At 45.5% G+C, this 13,814-nt stretch overlaps 1 protein-coding gene across 3 annotated transcripts in view; it reads left to right on the top strand.

Annotated features, from left to right (window-relative positions):
* Positions 1–13,814, top strand: part of RGS9 (regulator of G protein signaling 9) — a 68,298-nt gene that overhangs the window by 14,092 nt on the left and 40,392 nt on the right. For all 3 annotated transcript variants that reach the window (XR_014522596.1, XM_083490028.1, XM_083490029.1), the window contains exons 3-8: positions 615–665; positions 1,461–1,567; positions 5,246–5,297; positions 8,167–8,225; positions 10,024–10,100; positions 13,043–13,124. Coding sequence is in view for 2 of the 3 variants with exons in the window: in XM_083490028.1 (XP_083346154.1) it covers positions 615–665; positions 1,461–1,567; positions 5,246–5,297; positions 8,167–8,225; positions 10,024–10,100; positions 13,043–13,124 (428 nt within the window). In the remaining variant the exon portion in view is untranslated. The remainder of the gene's footprint in view (positions 1–614; positions 666–1,460; positions 1,568–5,245; positions 5,298–8,166; positions 8,226–10,023; positions 10,101–13,042; positions 13,125–13,814) is intronic.

The raw sequence follows: 13,814 nt of genomic DNA, 5'->3' as shown, positions 1-13,814 counted from the left end.
CAAGCTTTGATTTTTATTTTTCTTTCTTTCCTTACTGTCCCTTGTGTGTCAAGGTTGTCCGCTTTTCAGTGGGCGGCGTTGCGGGTGGGCATCGGGCCCGCAGTGATCTGGCTGGGGGCGGAGGCCAACACTATCCGGCCGCTGTCCAATCAGCAGTGGCTGCGGCAAAACTTAAACCACTGTGCAGCTGTGGGACAGCTCTCTCGCGCCCTTTCCTGGGTTTCCCACCCGCCCGCCCGCCCTCTTTTTATGCTTTGCTATGACACCGCCTTGCTATGGACAAATGTTTGCCCTTCTGAAACAAATCCATAAGATATCAAATACAAAGAGAAGTGAAAGTGAGACGAGCGTACGTACAAGTGACTGTCACTTTTTCAACCCACGTTTGAAACCTATCTGGGGAAAAACCAAGCTGTTACCCATTTCCAGTCTGACAAGTCTCTTGTAGCGGCTGAGGATGGGAGTTGCAGGTCTGGATCTGCATTTTCCTCAGGGGCGGGGGGGGGGGGCTTTCTAGATGAGAGGCGGTTCCTGTAAGCAAGTCACGGAGGTCAGAATATGATGTTTTGTTATTCTGATGTTTTACACTGTCTGCTCTTGCTCTTGCTTTCCAGGTTCCGATATGCTACAGTGGCTTATGCAGCGCCTGCAGATTACCGACGAAGGTGAGTTTTGGTGGGAAACAAAGGTGGCGTTTAGTCAAGCTTCCTCACCACCCTTTTCCTCTTCTTTGCCCCCCAGTACAGTATGGTGGTACCTTAGTTCTCAAACGCCTTGGTTCTCAAACTGTGAAAAGCTGGAAGTAAATGTTCCGGTTTTTGAATGTTTTTTGGAAGCCAAATGTCTGATGCAGCTGTTGGCTATTGTTTCCAGGGCACCTGCACCAATCAGAAGCTGCGCCTTGGTTTTCGGACATTTTGGAAGTCATACTGATTTCCAGAACAGATTAAGTTTGGCGCTTTAGTTTTTGCTGTTTATTTTGCGTTTTCGTTTTTGAGGCTTTTTCAGTTAATTTGTTTTTGTGACTGTGTGGAACCCAGTTCAGCTACTGATTGATTGATTGATTGATTGATTGTGTGACTGCGGAAATGGATAAAAGCCCCCCAATCCAAACAATGACTATCATCAGTGCAGGGAAGAAAAAATAATAATTTTAATTTTCATCATCTACAATACTGTCTTATTTATTGAATAGTACAGTACATTGATTATTGCTTTCATTTTATGGATTGATGGTCTCGTTAGATAGTAAAATTCATGTTAAATTGCATTACTTTCTATGGGAAAGCTCGCCTTGGTTTTGGAACGCTTTGGTTTTGGAACAGACTTCTGGAACGGATTAAGTTTGAGAGCCAAGGTACTACTGTATTCGAATTCTTGTCTTTTTAATAGCTGATTGTTTCTGCATTGGCTGTGCTCTGTGTGCGCCAGTGAAGGCAGCTGATATCTTTCTTTTTTAGAGGCACTCAGTTTGGGAAGTATGATTATCAGGTACGGATACATCTATCCTCTTCAGGATTCGAAGAATCTGAATCTCAGACCAGACAGCAGCCTCTACAGGTTTCAGGTGAGCAGAGCAGTGAGCCACAAGCAGAAGAAATGGAAGTCTGCTAAGGTCTTTTAGACTTTTCACATAAACCTCATTCACATATCAGGTTAAAACCTTTTTCAACTCAAGGTTCACATTGCTTCATAGACAACTGCACTGGGGCTGCAACCCAGAGAAACCGGGACTCAAGCTGCAGAGGGAACTCTTTACATTTCTACAGTCAGCAGTGCTCCAGCCATGCAAAAAATGGACTCTCCATCCTAGCAAGGAGGTTCGCCACCCTTCCATGAAACCATGGATAAAATTAACAGTGGTTAAATGTGAAAGAGCAGCATGCTAATTCTTGTTGCTGAAATTGTGGGCGCTTTGCTCTTACCTGAAGGGACACAGGTGGCGCTGTGGGTTAAACCACAGAGCCTAGGACTTGCTGATCAGAAGGTCGGCGGTTCAAATCTCTGCGATGGGGTGAGCTCCCGTTGCTTGGTCCCTGCTCCTTCCAACCTAGCAGTTTGAAAGCACGCCAGTGCAAGTAGGTAAATAGGTACCGCTTCAGCAGGAAGGTAAACAGCGTTTCCATGCGCTGCTCTGGTTCGCCAGAAGCGGCTTAGTCATGCTGGCCACATGACCCGGAAGCTGTACGCCGGCTCCCTGGCCAATAAAGTGAAATGAGCACCGCAAACCCAGAGTCAGCCATGACTGGACCTAATGGTCAGGGGTCCCTTTAGCTCTTACCCAGCTCCAACTGGTGCCACTCTAGGGAGGAAATAAGCCAAAGCAGGGGTGCCAACGGGAATAAAATGGGGGGGCGGGTAAGCCCCACCCCACATAATCAATTACAAAACGCCCCCACCATTTGAATGGCAACGCCCATCAACTTTGAGGGGTGCCCCCCCATATTTTATTTGGGCGCGGGGAAAGGGACCACAGCCCATAGGTGTTGGCTCCTGTGAGTCATAGTCTGGTTTGGCATCTTTACTGAACTGGGACTCGTTTTCACCGAACCACGAGTGGTAAGCCAGGAACAAACCTTGGCTTCAGATTGTGGTTGATTTGAAGAGATACCACAAGCCTGGCTTCGGATGTAATGAAAAGCCAGAGTATTACTTGATTCTTCCCTAGTGCTGTAGCACGTGGGGTTGGGGTCACAAACAGGGACCTTTCAAGCAACATCCACCTGCATGCTGCTTGTTCATGTTAAGCAATGCTTTTATTTTAATGATGGTTTAATAGGATGGGTGACATGGGCCACAGACTTTAAGATTTCTTTAAAGCCTTTGGCAACTCATTCCTGCATGCGTTTACTCTTAACTCTGAGAAGCTTCTCACAGTCCTTTCAATCTGTGACTTTGCCTTATTTTTCACCTCTGTCCTTCTTTGTCAGCCTTTAGGAAACGTTGAAAGATACTCTTATTTGCAAGACCTTTTAGTGGCTTTATTGTGCTACATTTAGCTTTTTTAAATGTTTTAACTAGATTGTTTTAATGTTAGCAGGTGCGCAGCGTAGGGGTGCCGTAGAGGAAGGGCTGCAGCTGTAATTTTACTGTTCATTATTTTTATACTGTGGTCTGTGTACATGTCACTTTACAAAGTATAGGTGTGACGGGTTCCTCCCCTCAGGGGTTCAGCAACCTAAAAATACACACAAGGAAAATTATTCTCTTCTTTGCTGGGTCCCTTTCCTGGCTGTGCTGCACTCTGAGGGCAGTTTTTGTTAACTCAGCAAGGCCCCAGCACTAAGTTAGCCACAGGACATCATTTTTATTGCAATTTGCTTCAGTGTCCCCCTTTAAATGAATTTATTATTGATTTCCCTTTCTCCCTCTAGGTCTCCCTTTCTGCACCACTGCAGGCCTCACTCACCTTCTCTTTTAACCCTGCAGCCTTCTGCCTCTGTACCCATCCTTGCTTCTTTCTCATTTGACCACCAAAAGTCGGCATCCCATAGCACTCTTGTTTTTGCTTTGAAATAATTTTAATTTGATTTTACAAGTGCGAAGTTATAACAATACCAAATATATGTTCAGGTTTAGAGATTTCTCTGAATCTCCAGACTCACCACCATCCTCTCCCTGGGTCCTATTGTCAACATTTTCAACTGCATAATATTTCATCATCCATATTTTATATCTCTCCATATTGTCCATAGTCTTTGTTACATTACAAGTGTTATTAAAATCCTCCAGTGTTTTCATTTGTTTACAGTGGTCTCCTAAACAAATATTTCCCCATAGCACTCTTGCATTGTCACAAGCCTCTCATTTCTGTCACTCATCCAGCATGTCTGTTTGTCCACCCCTTTCCCCCTCTTTTTCCCTCTCTCCCTTCGCACCATAGTGCTCACCAAGCCCAAGCAGAGCTTGTCTGAGGCCCTGGGTAGGAGTCGTTTTAGAATAAAGTTATAAACACAGACAAAAAAGCACCTGGTTCCTTGCAGGACCCCCTGGCTGGCTTTGGCCTCCTAGGCCCAGGACAAGTGTACATTTGGGAGCCGCACCCGTATGGTCTGATGCTCGGTCTCTACCCCTATCTTGGTTACTTCCTCTTTCCCCATCTTGCTGGGTCCTCAGTTGCTCCCTTTTCCTTCCTCCAGTTCCCGTTTTCCTCTGCTTCTCTTTATTGTTCCCCCACTCCACCCCATCTGTACTTCTCCTCACTGAATTTGTCAGCAACAGTACACAAAAACTCTCATTTTTAACCCCCTGACAGAACCTGTCAGAGACCGGTTGCCTGGGAAGTTGGCAACAATTCAGGCGAAGAGAAAGCAATGACAATGTAGTGACACAGCATCCTCCCATTTCCCCCCCTCTGTCTCTCTCACATACACACACAGGAAGGGTGTAGAGATGTTGGAAAATTCTGATGGAAGGAGGAATGGAAATCGTTGATGTTCACTTACCCATCTCATTTCCTGGACAGACGTCAATTCGGCGAATTTGATTTGCATTCGCTGTTGTTGTTCTTTTCAGTCTGCATCTGTTAGTCTCCAGTGGATAACTCTTTCCAGTTGCATTGTGTTTCCTTTGCATTGAAAGGAATGGTGTGGAATAACATGATAATTACGTGATTAATTGTGCAAAATTTCGCTATAGCAGACAGTGTGACCGAATAACATAGTTTTACGAAAGGCTGAAATGCAGTGGAATGGAAGCAGCTCTGCACATGACAAATATGGGTTGGAACGGAAACCAATACCTTCTTACATCCCTAGTTGGGTGGACCTTACCTATTTGGACCAGAAAGTGGGAAGGGGCCATGAACAATCATTTAAAAACCTCACAGTGGTGTTCACATAGGGAGAGAGCTGCAGCTGCAACATCCAGTGAAAGTTACTATTCCAAGTGTTGTTAATATTTGTATAACCACCCTTCATTTGCAGATATCAGGGTGGCTCAGAGCATAAAAACACATGATAAAAACACAAAATACATATAAAAAGCAAGAACCGAAATAAAACAATAGCCCCCACCCCCAAAGATTGGGGGCTTGCCTCTCCCTGCCTTTTTTATTTTGTTTGATTCTTCTGTTTTCCAGGCCTCATTCAGAATGGATATACAATTGCTGAGAACATACATTTACAAAAACATTAAAAATATTCAGGGCTGCCAGACACATGCCAGCTGGTAGAATGATTTAGAAGAATTTAGTTAAAGAATCAATTGATAACCTGGTTCTTAGTTTTTGTGTTCTTTCTTACAGACACCGTATTTTTGGCCGACTCAGCAGTGGGCAGCAGATGATACAGACTATGGTAAGCCATAAGATCGGGGAGGCACTCTTTGCCCTTTTAGTGAAATCTTAAAGGTGTAGATCCATAGCTGTCAACTTTTGCCTTTTTTAAAAGGGAAATTCCCTTATTCTGAATAGGATTCCTCGCAAGAAAAAGGAAAAGTTGACAGCTCTGTGTAAATCATGTGCACTTGGAGGAAAAGATGGAGTAAGTGTTTGTATGAACTCCAAAGATGATGTTTGTAGAAATTAATCAGTTCTGGGAAAGGTCCAGTGGTACCTTGGTTTCCTAACATCTCTGTTGACGAATATTCGGTTTACGTACATCGTAAACCCGGAAGTAAATGCTTTGGTTTTTGAACACACCTCGGAAGTCGAACATGCCACTCGGCTTCCGCTGAGTGCAAGATCCTGAGGCCTAGCTGTCGGCTGTTGAGTCCTTGGTTTTCGAACATTTCAGAACCTGAACGGTCTTCCGGAATGGATTACGTTCGAAAACAGAGGTACTTCACTTTGAAGAGGAGGGTACCCACTTACACTTTCATTTCGACTATCATTTTAAAAAAATGATTTAGAAAACATTCAGATACAGTGGTACAGTGGTTAAGAACTTAATTCATTCTGGAGGTCTGTTCTTAACCTGAAACTGTTCTTAATCTGAGGTACCACTTTAGCTAATGGGGCCTCCCGCTGCCGCTGCACCACCACTGCGCAATTTTTGTTCTCATCCTGAAGCAAAGTTCTTAACCCAAGGTATTATTTCTGGGTTAGCAGAGTCTATAACCTGAAGTGTCTGTAACCTGAGTTACCACTGGATATGATGCATTAAGACCCTTCCTAGGACTGTAGTACTTAAAGGTATGCATGGGATGTTCCCATGTTTAAGCACCCCTTCATATGAAGGCAATCCATTCATATTGAATGCAAGGAGAATGCTAGGCCAGAATCCATTCTCCCTGACATGCTAGCTATCCACAGGTAGGGAGTTTTTAACATAGCAGAGCACCTGAATTTACAGCCTTCCACCTGTAGACTGGAGTGTAACAGTACAGGTAAAAGCTGTGTCCCTTGATAATTCTGAACATCTGTAAGTGCCTTAGGCCTGGTCAATAGTGTGGTAGCAGGTTCCTGAAACTATAGCCTCATAGACACTGCTCCATGTGGCAAGTTGCAATGTGAAGCAGTACCTCGCACAATTCTGGCAGTGCTGAAACTACCAAAAAGAAGGATTGAAATGACATGTTATGCCAATCCACACACAGAAAGCCAAGATGCATTGATTGCATATGCGAATTGGGCCATCTGTTTCTTATACTTTTTAGAGAATGTATGTGAATTTTGTTCCCCACTTTAAGCCTTAAATAAAGAATAAGATTATGTTTTATTAAAGAAATATTCCACAGTCTGATACACCTTTACGTGGGACTAAGTCGACTGAACTTTGGTTTAGCTCAGGGGTAGGCAGCCTAAGGCCCACGGGCCAGATGCGGCCCAATGACCTTCTCAATCTGGCCCACGGACGGTCCAGGAATCAGCCTGTTTTTATATGAGTAGGATGTGTCCTTTTATTTAAAATTCATCCCTGGGTTATTTGTGGGGCCTGCCTGGTGTTTTTACATGAGTAGAATGTGTGCTTTTATTTAAAACGCATCTCTGGATTATTTGTGGGGTCTAGGAATTCGTTCTTCTTTTTCCAAAATATAGTCTGGCCCCCCACATGGTCTGTGGTACGGTGGACCGGCCCACGGCTGAAAAAGGTTGCTGACCCCTGGTTTAGCTATTAGTTTACTCAGAGTAGACCTATTGAAATGTATGGGCATTTCTAACCGAGGTCCGTTCTTTTCAGTTGGTCCATTTTGCATATAGCTTGATTGGATGCGGCCCTTACTTTTGCATAAACGTGCTACAGGATTGGACTAAACTTCTCCGGCTTAATTTGGTTTGTGGAATGTGTTATTAGAAATGTGTTAATTTGGCTCCTTAACTTGCCTTCCTCTGCACCTCATTGCCACATGAATATGTAAGCTGAGACACCAGAAATTAGCAAACTGGCTTTAACCAGAGCACAAGGTTAGAAATCACAGCGGGAAAATAAGAACGGAGCAATAAAAACACCACACAAATTGAACAAACTGACACACACACCCTCAGAACATTTTCTCATGCACGACACCAATTTTATGTTGAAATGAAACTGCCGTTCCTTTTCCAATCATGTTGGTATTAGCCAAACCTGCAATTGTGCTGCATTCGTTACCCTCTACCTGTGTTAATTATACACTGCTTAAATTGCTAGCTTTTATGGACACACTGCCTAGTTAGGAGAAATAATTTCCATAGTTAGATATTTAGTTCAAACAGCTTCAATAAGACTTCCGGATAAAAGAAAGAGTGGGAAAGATGGCTGCTTACAGTAAATTCTAGATGTGCATGCCAGGAAAATAGGAGCACTCTCTGCTGAATGGGCTTCTGTAGGAAGTGTGGTCATTTGTTTCTTGAATTCAAAGCCATCCATTCAGAGCAACATACAGCTGTTCTGATCTTAGTCCTGTACACTTAGTCCTATACACATTAGTCCTTTACATATTAAGAAAAAAGTTACAACCACAGTGAAGCTTACTAACACCACTTAGAATATTCCCCCCTCCTACATTTGCCCTAAGCTTCCCGCTGCACCAGAGTTGTTACCATAATGCAGATTCCTTTCGCTATCCCTGTGGAAATCACCTATTGTGGAAAACAGCATTGGCTGGAGACACAAGCTTATGTGGATCTTGTGCCATGTGGACTCACCTGGGACAGAATCTTTATTGGAAAAGATGTAATTTTACTTTTCTTTCACTGTGCCTTCTCATTAATTACATGTGTATGTTGTTGTTTTTCATCCCCAGCCATCTACCTAGCCAAGAAAAATATCAAAAGGAAAGGAGTTTTAGAAGAATACGAAAAGGTAAGAAAGTATTATGGCATCTTGTGCAAGCTTTTGGCTAAGCATCTAGGGGGTGGAGGTGTCTTGGCGCTGTGGGTTAAACCACAGAGCCTAGGACTTGCCGATCAGAAGGTCGGCGGTTTGAATCCCCGCAACGGGGTGAGCTCCCGTTGCTCGGTCCCTGCTCCTGCCAACCTAGCAGTACGAAAGCACGTCAAAGTGCAAGTAGATAAATACCGTATTTTTCGCCCGATAGGACGCACCGTCCCATAAGGCGCACCTAGTTTTTTGGGGGGGGAAATAAAGGGGGAAAAATTATTCCCCCCCAGGCGCGGGGCTGGGGCGGGGGAAGCCCGAGCTTCCCCCGACCCCAGCTCCCAGAACAGGCAACTCTCCGCAAGCCGCGGGAGCCCAGCGCCGGGCTCCCGTGCCTTGCGGAGAGCTGCGCCAAGCCTGGGCGCGCTGAGCTCAGCGCGCGCAGGCTTCGGCGTGCAGGCAACTCTCCACAAGCCGCGGGAGCCCGGCACTGGGCCCCGCGCCTTGCACACAGATACCCGAAGCCCGGGCGCGACTGCTTAGCGCGCCGGGGCTTTGGGGTGTAGGCAGCTCTGCGCAAGCCGGGGGAGCCCGGGGGGAACTCCCGCGGGCTCCCAAGGCTTGCGGATAGCTTCCTGAAGCCTGGAGAGGGACAGGGGTCAGTGCGCACCGACCCCTCTCGCTCTCCAGGCTTCAGTGAAAGCCTGCATTCGCCCCATAGGACGCACACACATTTCCCCTTCATTTTTGGAGGGGAAAAAGTGCGTCCTATAGGGCGAAAAATACGGTAGGTACTGCTCCGGCAGGAAGGTAAATGGCGTTTCCGTGCGCTGCTCTGGTTTGCCAGAAGTGGCTTAGTCATGCTGGCCACATGACCCGGAAGCTGTACGCCGACTCCCTCGGCCAATAAAGCGAGATGAGCACCGCAACCCCAGAGTCGGCCACGACTGGACCTAATGGTCAGGGGCCCCTTTACCTTTACCTTTAATATTTGCTTTAAGGGCCCCCAACCAAAGGTTGAGGGGCCTCAGTGCGACATCACAGAAGGCTGCACCAGTATGCACGATGTCGAGAGATGCCGCAGGGATCGGCGCAGCCTGGTGTGAGGTCGCACTGGCCTGCACAGTGTCTCCTGGTGCTGCAGGAATCCACGCAGACTAGCGGAAGGTTGCACCAGACTGCACAGCGTCTGGAGTTGTGTGTGACGACATTCGTTGGCTCTCCCAATCTTGGGGGCAACCTGCGCCTCTGGTAAAGCACATCCATTAAAGCTCAGTAGTGGAACATGTGCTCTGCATGCAGAAGATCACAGTGTCTGACATCGGTCTGGCAGGGCACCACTGCAGGTTAACTGCAGAAAATACTGGGCTACCTAGGCTGATGATCTGACTTAGCAGAAGGCAACTTCTTGTGTTCCTGTAATTCAGCCATGGACTACCAAGATTAGCAGCAGCCCTGAGCTTTTTGATAGCATGTAGTTCCAGCATCATAGACTCACAACTGTAGTGTTTCCACCCCCACTTCTCTACTTTCAGATTTTGGTTCCCCCCTCACCTATTAAACTACATCTATTAAACAGATTTGTCAGCTTAAATATACACCACATTGCTACAACTGCAGTGGGCTATGCTAATAAATCTTGCTGAGAAATCTCATCAATCTTACTTGTTTCATGTTTCGTACGTGTGGCTGTGTGCTGTAGCACTTTATCACATCCTTCGCGCTGCGAGCGAAACAGAAGCCTGTGTCTTTCCTTGCTGTCTCACTGCTGCTGTTTTTCCAGGAAAATTATAACACACTGCACAAAAAAATCAACCACAAATGGGACTTCGTTGTTATGCAGGCCCAGGAACAGTATAGGTGAGACGCTTAACACTCTTTTTCTCTCTCTTTTCGCCTTTGTTTTGAGTGATGCAGTGAGCAGTAAGTAACTTTCAAGTTCTCAGTAGCCAAGGAATTATAACACATTCCCATTCTCTCTAAAACAGCTTTCAAAAATTGACAAGGACTCCTGCTACATCTGTGAAACTGCCTTTGCTTTTGCACCTGCCTGTTACCAAATGAGCTTGCAGTTCTGCTTACAAATAGCCACACTGGTGGCAGTTTGTGCTGCCTGCTTGAAAGGTGTAAATACTGCTTTCTGTCAATGCAGTTTCATTTTTCTCTGATAATGAGGGTGCCTGACTTGGAAATCCGTTTTCAGAGAACTCTTCTACTGATTCTCAGTAGCAGGTTTTTATTTTTTTTAGAGCTGTTGGCAGTAGCTGCTCTTTTGCACTGGTGGCCTCATTGTGCTGGTTTCAGCTAGTGGAATTGGGGTGGTTGGATCTGGCTCAGGCTGTCGGCGTTTGGGGATGTCCATCGTTATCTTTGACCATGTACCTTTCCCGCCCCGACCTGGCCACAGTGATCCATGCGACGGTCACCTCCAGGCTTGACTACTGTAATTCGCTCTACGCGGGGCTGCCCTTGAAACTGTCCCAGACAGAAACTCCAGCAGGTGCAGAATGCTGCAGCAAGGCTCCTCATTGGGTTACTGCCGTGGGAGCATATTCACCCAGTGCTTTACCAGTTGCACTGGCTCCCAGTGGAATATCGGGTCAGGTTTAAGGTGCTGGTTTTGACCTTTAAAGGCATTTGTGGCTTAGGGCCCTCGTACAGTGGTGCCCCGCAAGACGAATGCCTCGCAAGACAGAAAACTCGCTAGACGAAAGAGTTTTCCGTTTTGGAGGTGCTTCGCAAAACGAATCTCCTATGGGCTTGCTTCGCAAGATGAAAATGTCTTGCGAGTTCCTGCGAGTTTTTCCCCCTTCCCCCCCTTTTTCTAAGCTGCTAAACCGCTTATCCGCTTATCTACTAAGCCGATAAGCCGCTAAAAGTGCTAATAGCGCTAATCCGCTAATCCATCAATGGTCTTGCTTCGCAAGACGAAAAAACCGCTAGACGAAGAGACTCTCAGAACGGATTCTTTTCGTCTTGCGAGGCACCACTGTATTTACGGGACCGCCACTCCTGGTATGCCCCGCAGAGGACCTTAAGGTCCATGAATAACCACAGTTTAGAGGTCCCGGGCCCTAAGGAAGTCAGATTATCCTCCACCAGGGCCAGGGCCTTTTCAGTGATGGCTCCAACCTGGTGGAATGCTCTGTCCCATGAGACCAGGGCCCTGCAGGATTTAACTTCCTTCCGCAGGGCCTGTAAGACAGAGCTATTCCGCCTGGCTTTCAATTTGAACTTAGCCTGATTTTTTATTCCCCTTCCTTCCCTCCCCCTCCCCTTTTTATGAAGATTACCCGCTCTGGGATCCCAGAGCTAATTCTCCCCTGGTCTCCTCGCTGGCCCAGATAGGACTAATTTAGCCAGCTAGCCCTGGTGCTCATCTAATGTTTATTGGATGGATTTTCCTCCTAAATTGATTTTTGAATTCTGAATTTATTGTTATTCATGTTTTATACCGTATTTTATGCTGGTTTTTTTGCATCAATTAAGTGTTTTAAATTTGTTGTTAGCCGTTTCTGAACCAGGAAGGGCAGGGTATAAATAAAAAAATATTATTATTTATTTATTATAAGCCGAGAAACCTTAACAAAATGTCTTAAGTGAGTCTACAAAAGCAGAGTTGCTGTGACCTGTGTGGTTGCTGGTTAAATGACCTTTCCTGTGAGATAACTTCAAAGGATGATTATGCTCACTCTTAGGGAATGTGTCTCATCCTCACATCAAATTGGGTAGTAGCCATTGTAACTCTCCCTTTCCCAACAAGGTCTGCAGGCTCCTCACTGCAGTTCGTCCATTGTCTGTTTGCACAGCATCTGTGGTATTAACTCCCCCCCCCCCCCGCCCAGTTTGGTGTCATTTGCAAATTTTATGAGCATCCCCTTAATTCCTTCACCCAATATATAAAAATGTATAAAAACAGTAATGGGCCAAGAACAGAATGTTGTGACACCCCATTTGTCACCTTTTTCCAGGATGATGAATAACCATTAGTGAGCATTCTTTGGGGCTGGTTGATTAACCAGCTACAAATCCACCTAACAGTTACCTTATCCAGTCCACATTTTACCAGCTTCTCCACAAGAATATCATGGGGGACCTTTGTCAAAAACCTTACTGAAATCAAGATACACTATGTCCACAGCATTCCCCTGATCCACCAAGCCTGTCAGAGAGAGAGAGAAAGAAATTCGTCTGGCATGAGTTGTTTTTGAGAAACCCCTGCTGCATCCTAGTAATCAAAGCATCCTTTTCTATTGACCTCAATAGTTACCTAGGTCTTCCTTTTCCCCAACTCCAGTCCTCAGGTGCCTCACCAAGAATTCTAAAATGCTGGTTGCGATTTGAGCAGTCTGGTAGATGTGTGGAGTCCTTGGGCCAGGGAACTTTCTGGTCCCTCCTATCATTCTGTGGATAGTTATTTTATTCTATTTATTTAAGTAGCTCACTTTGTACGTGGTTCACCATGGAAAAGTAGTGTCTGTATAAACAACACTGATGGTGATTTTAGGGGGGGGGGAAATTCTACTCTGACTTTTGGTTCAGTTGCTAAAAGGTATAGTCACGTGGACAGGAGAGGAAGGATGGGAGGACGAGTGCCTGTATCCAAAAAAGAAAATACTCACAGTAAAATCGTAGGCAGTGGACCATTCTGGAACATGAGCATTAAGAAATAATTTCGTTATACACAAAATTCCTGGTCCATGTTATGCTGCTTGCCAGGGATGTACAGGTAGTCTTTGACAGGGCAGTGGGCCTATTACGCTTTGATTTGCTGAAATGACACTTCCCTCCTGAATTTGCAGGACAGGAAAAGAACGAAAGAAGGAAGATCGTTATGCTCTGGACTGTCAGGAGAAAGCCTATTGGCTAGTGCACCGAACAGCTGTAAGTGAAGAATAGACCTATCTAGTAAACAATGTGGTTCTGTGATTCTCATTAGAATAATAATAATAGGATCATATTATTGTAGAGTTTGAAGGGACCCCAAGGGTTATGTGGTACAACTCCCTGCACTATAGTTTTGCACACCCAAATCTGTGAGTACTAAGAGGTCTTGGGGGCTTTGGCTTAACGTTTCCTTAGAATGAAGGTCATGGGAAGCTGTGGTTTCTTTCTGCTGTATGGTTTTATTTCAACGTATATGGAAACGGAGCATATGAAAGAGGTTCACAGCATGAACACCCTTATATTTTATGACACACCTTATTTCTGTAATTGTGAGTTGTTTGGAACAGTTTTAATATTGTGTTTTAACTGTTGCAACCCACCTAGGACCTTGGATCGAAAGGTGGACGACAAAATTGTATTAGTAGTAATACAGTCATACCTTGAGTTAAATATGCTTCAGGCTGAGTGCTTTCGGGTTGCGCTCCGCGGCGAGATGAAAGTAACAGAACGTGTTACTTCTGGGTTTCGCAGCTCGCGCATGCGCAGACGGTCAAAATGACGTCACACACATGCATGGAAGCGACGAATTGCAACCCGCGCATGCGCAGACGCAGGTTACGTTCGCTTCAGGATGCGAACAGGGATCTGGAACGGATCCCGTTCGTATCCAGAGGTAACACTGTACAA

This window comes from Podarcis liolepis (genome assembly GCF_965112155.1).
Source record: "Podarcis liolepis genome assembly, chromosome: 2".
NCBI classification, from domain to species: Eukaryota; Metazoa; Chordata; class Lepidosauria; order Squamata; family Lacertidae; genus Podarcis; species Podarcis liolepis.
The sequence above is the reverse complement of the archived record's forward strand: the minus strand, read 5'-3'. Positions and strand labels throughout refer to the sequence as shown.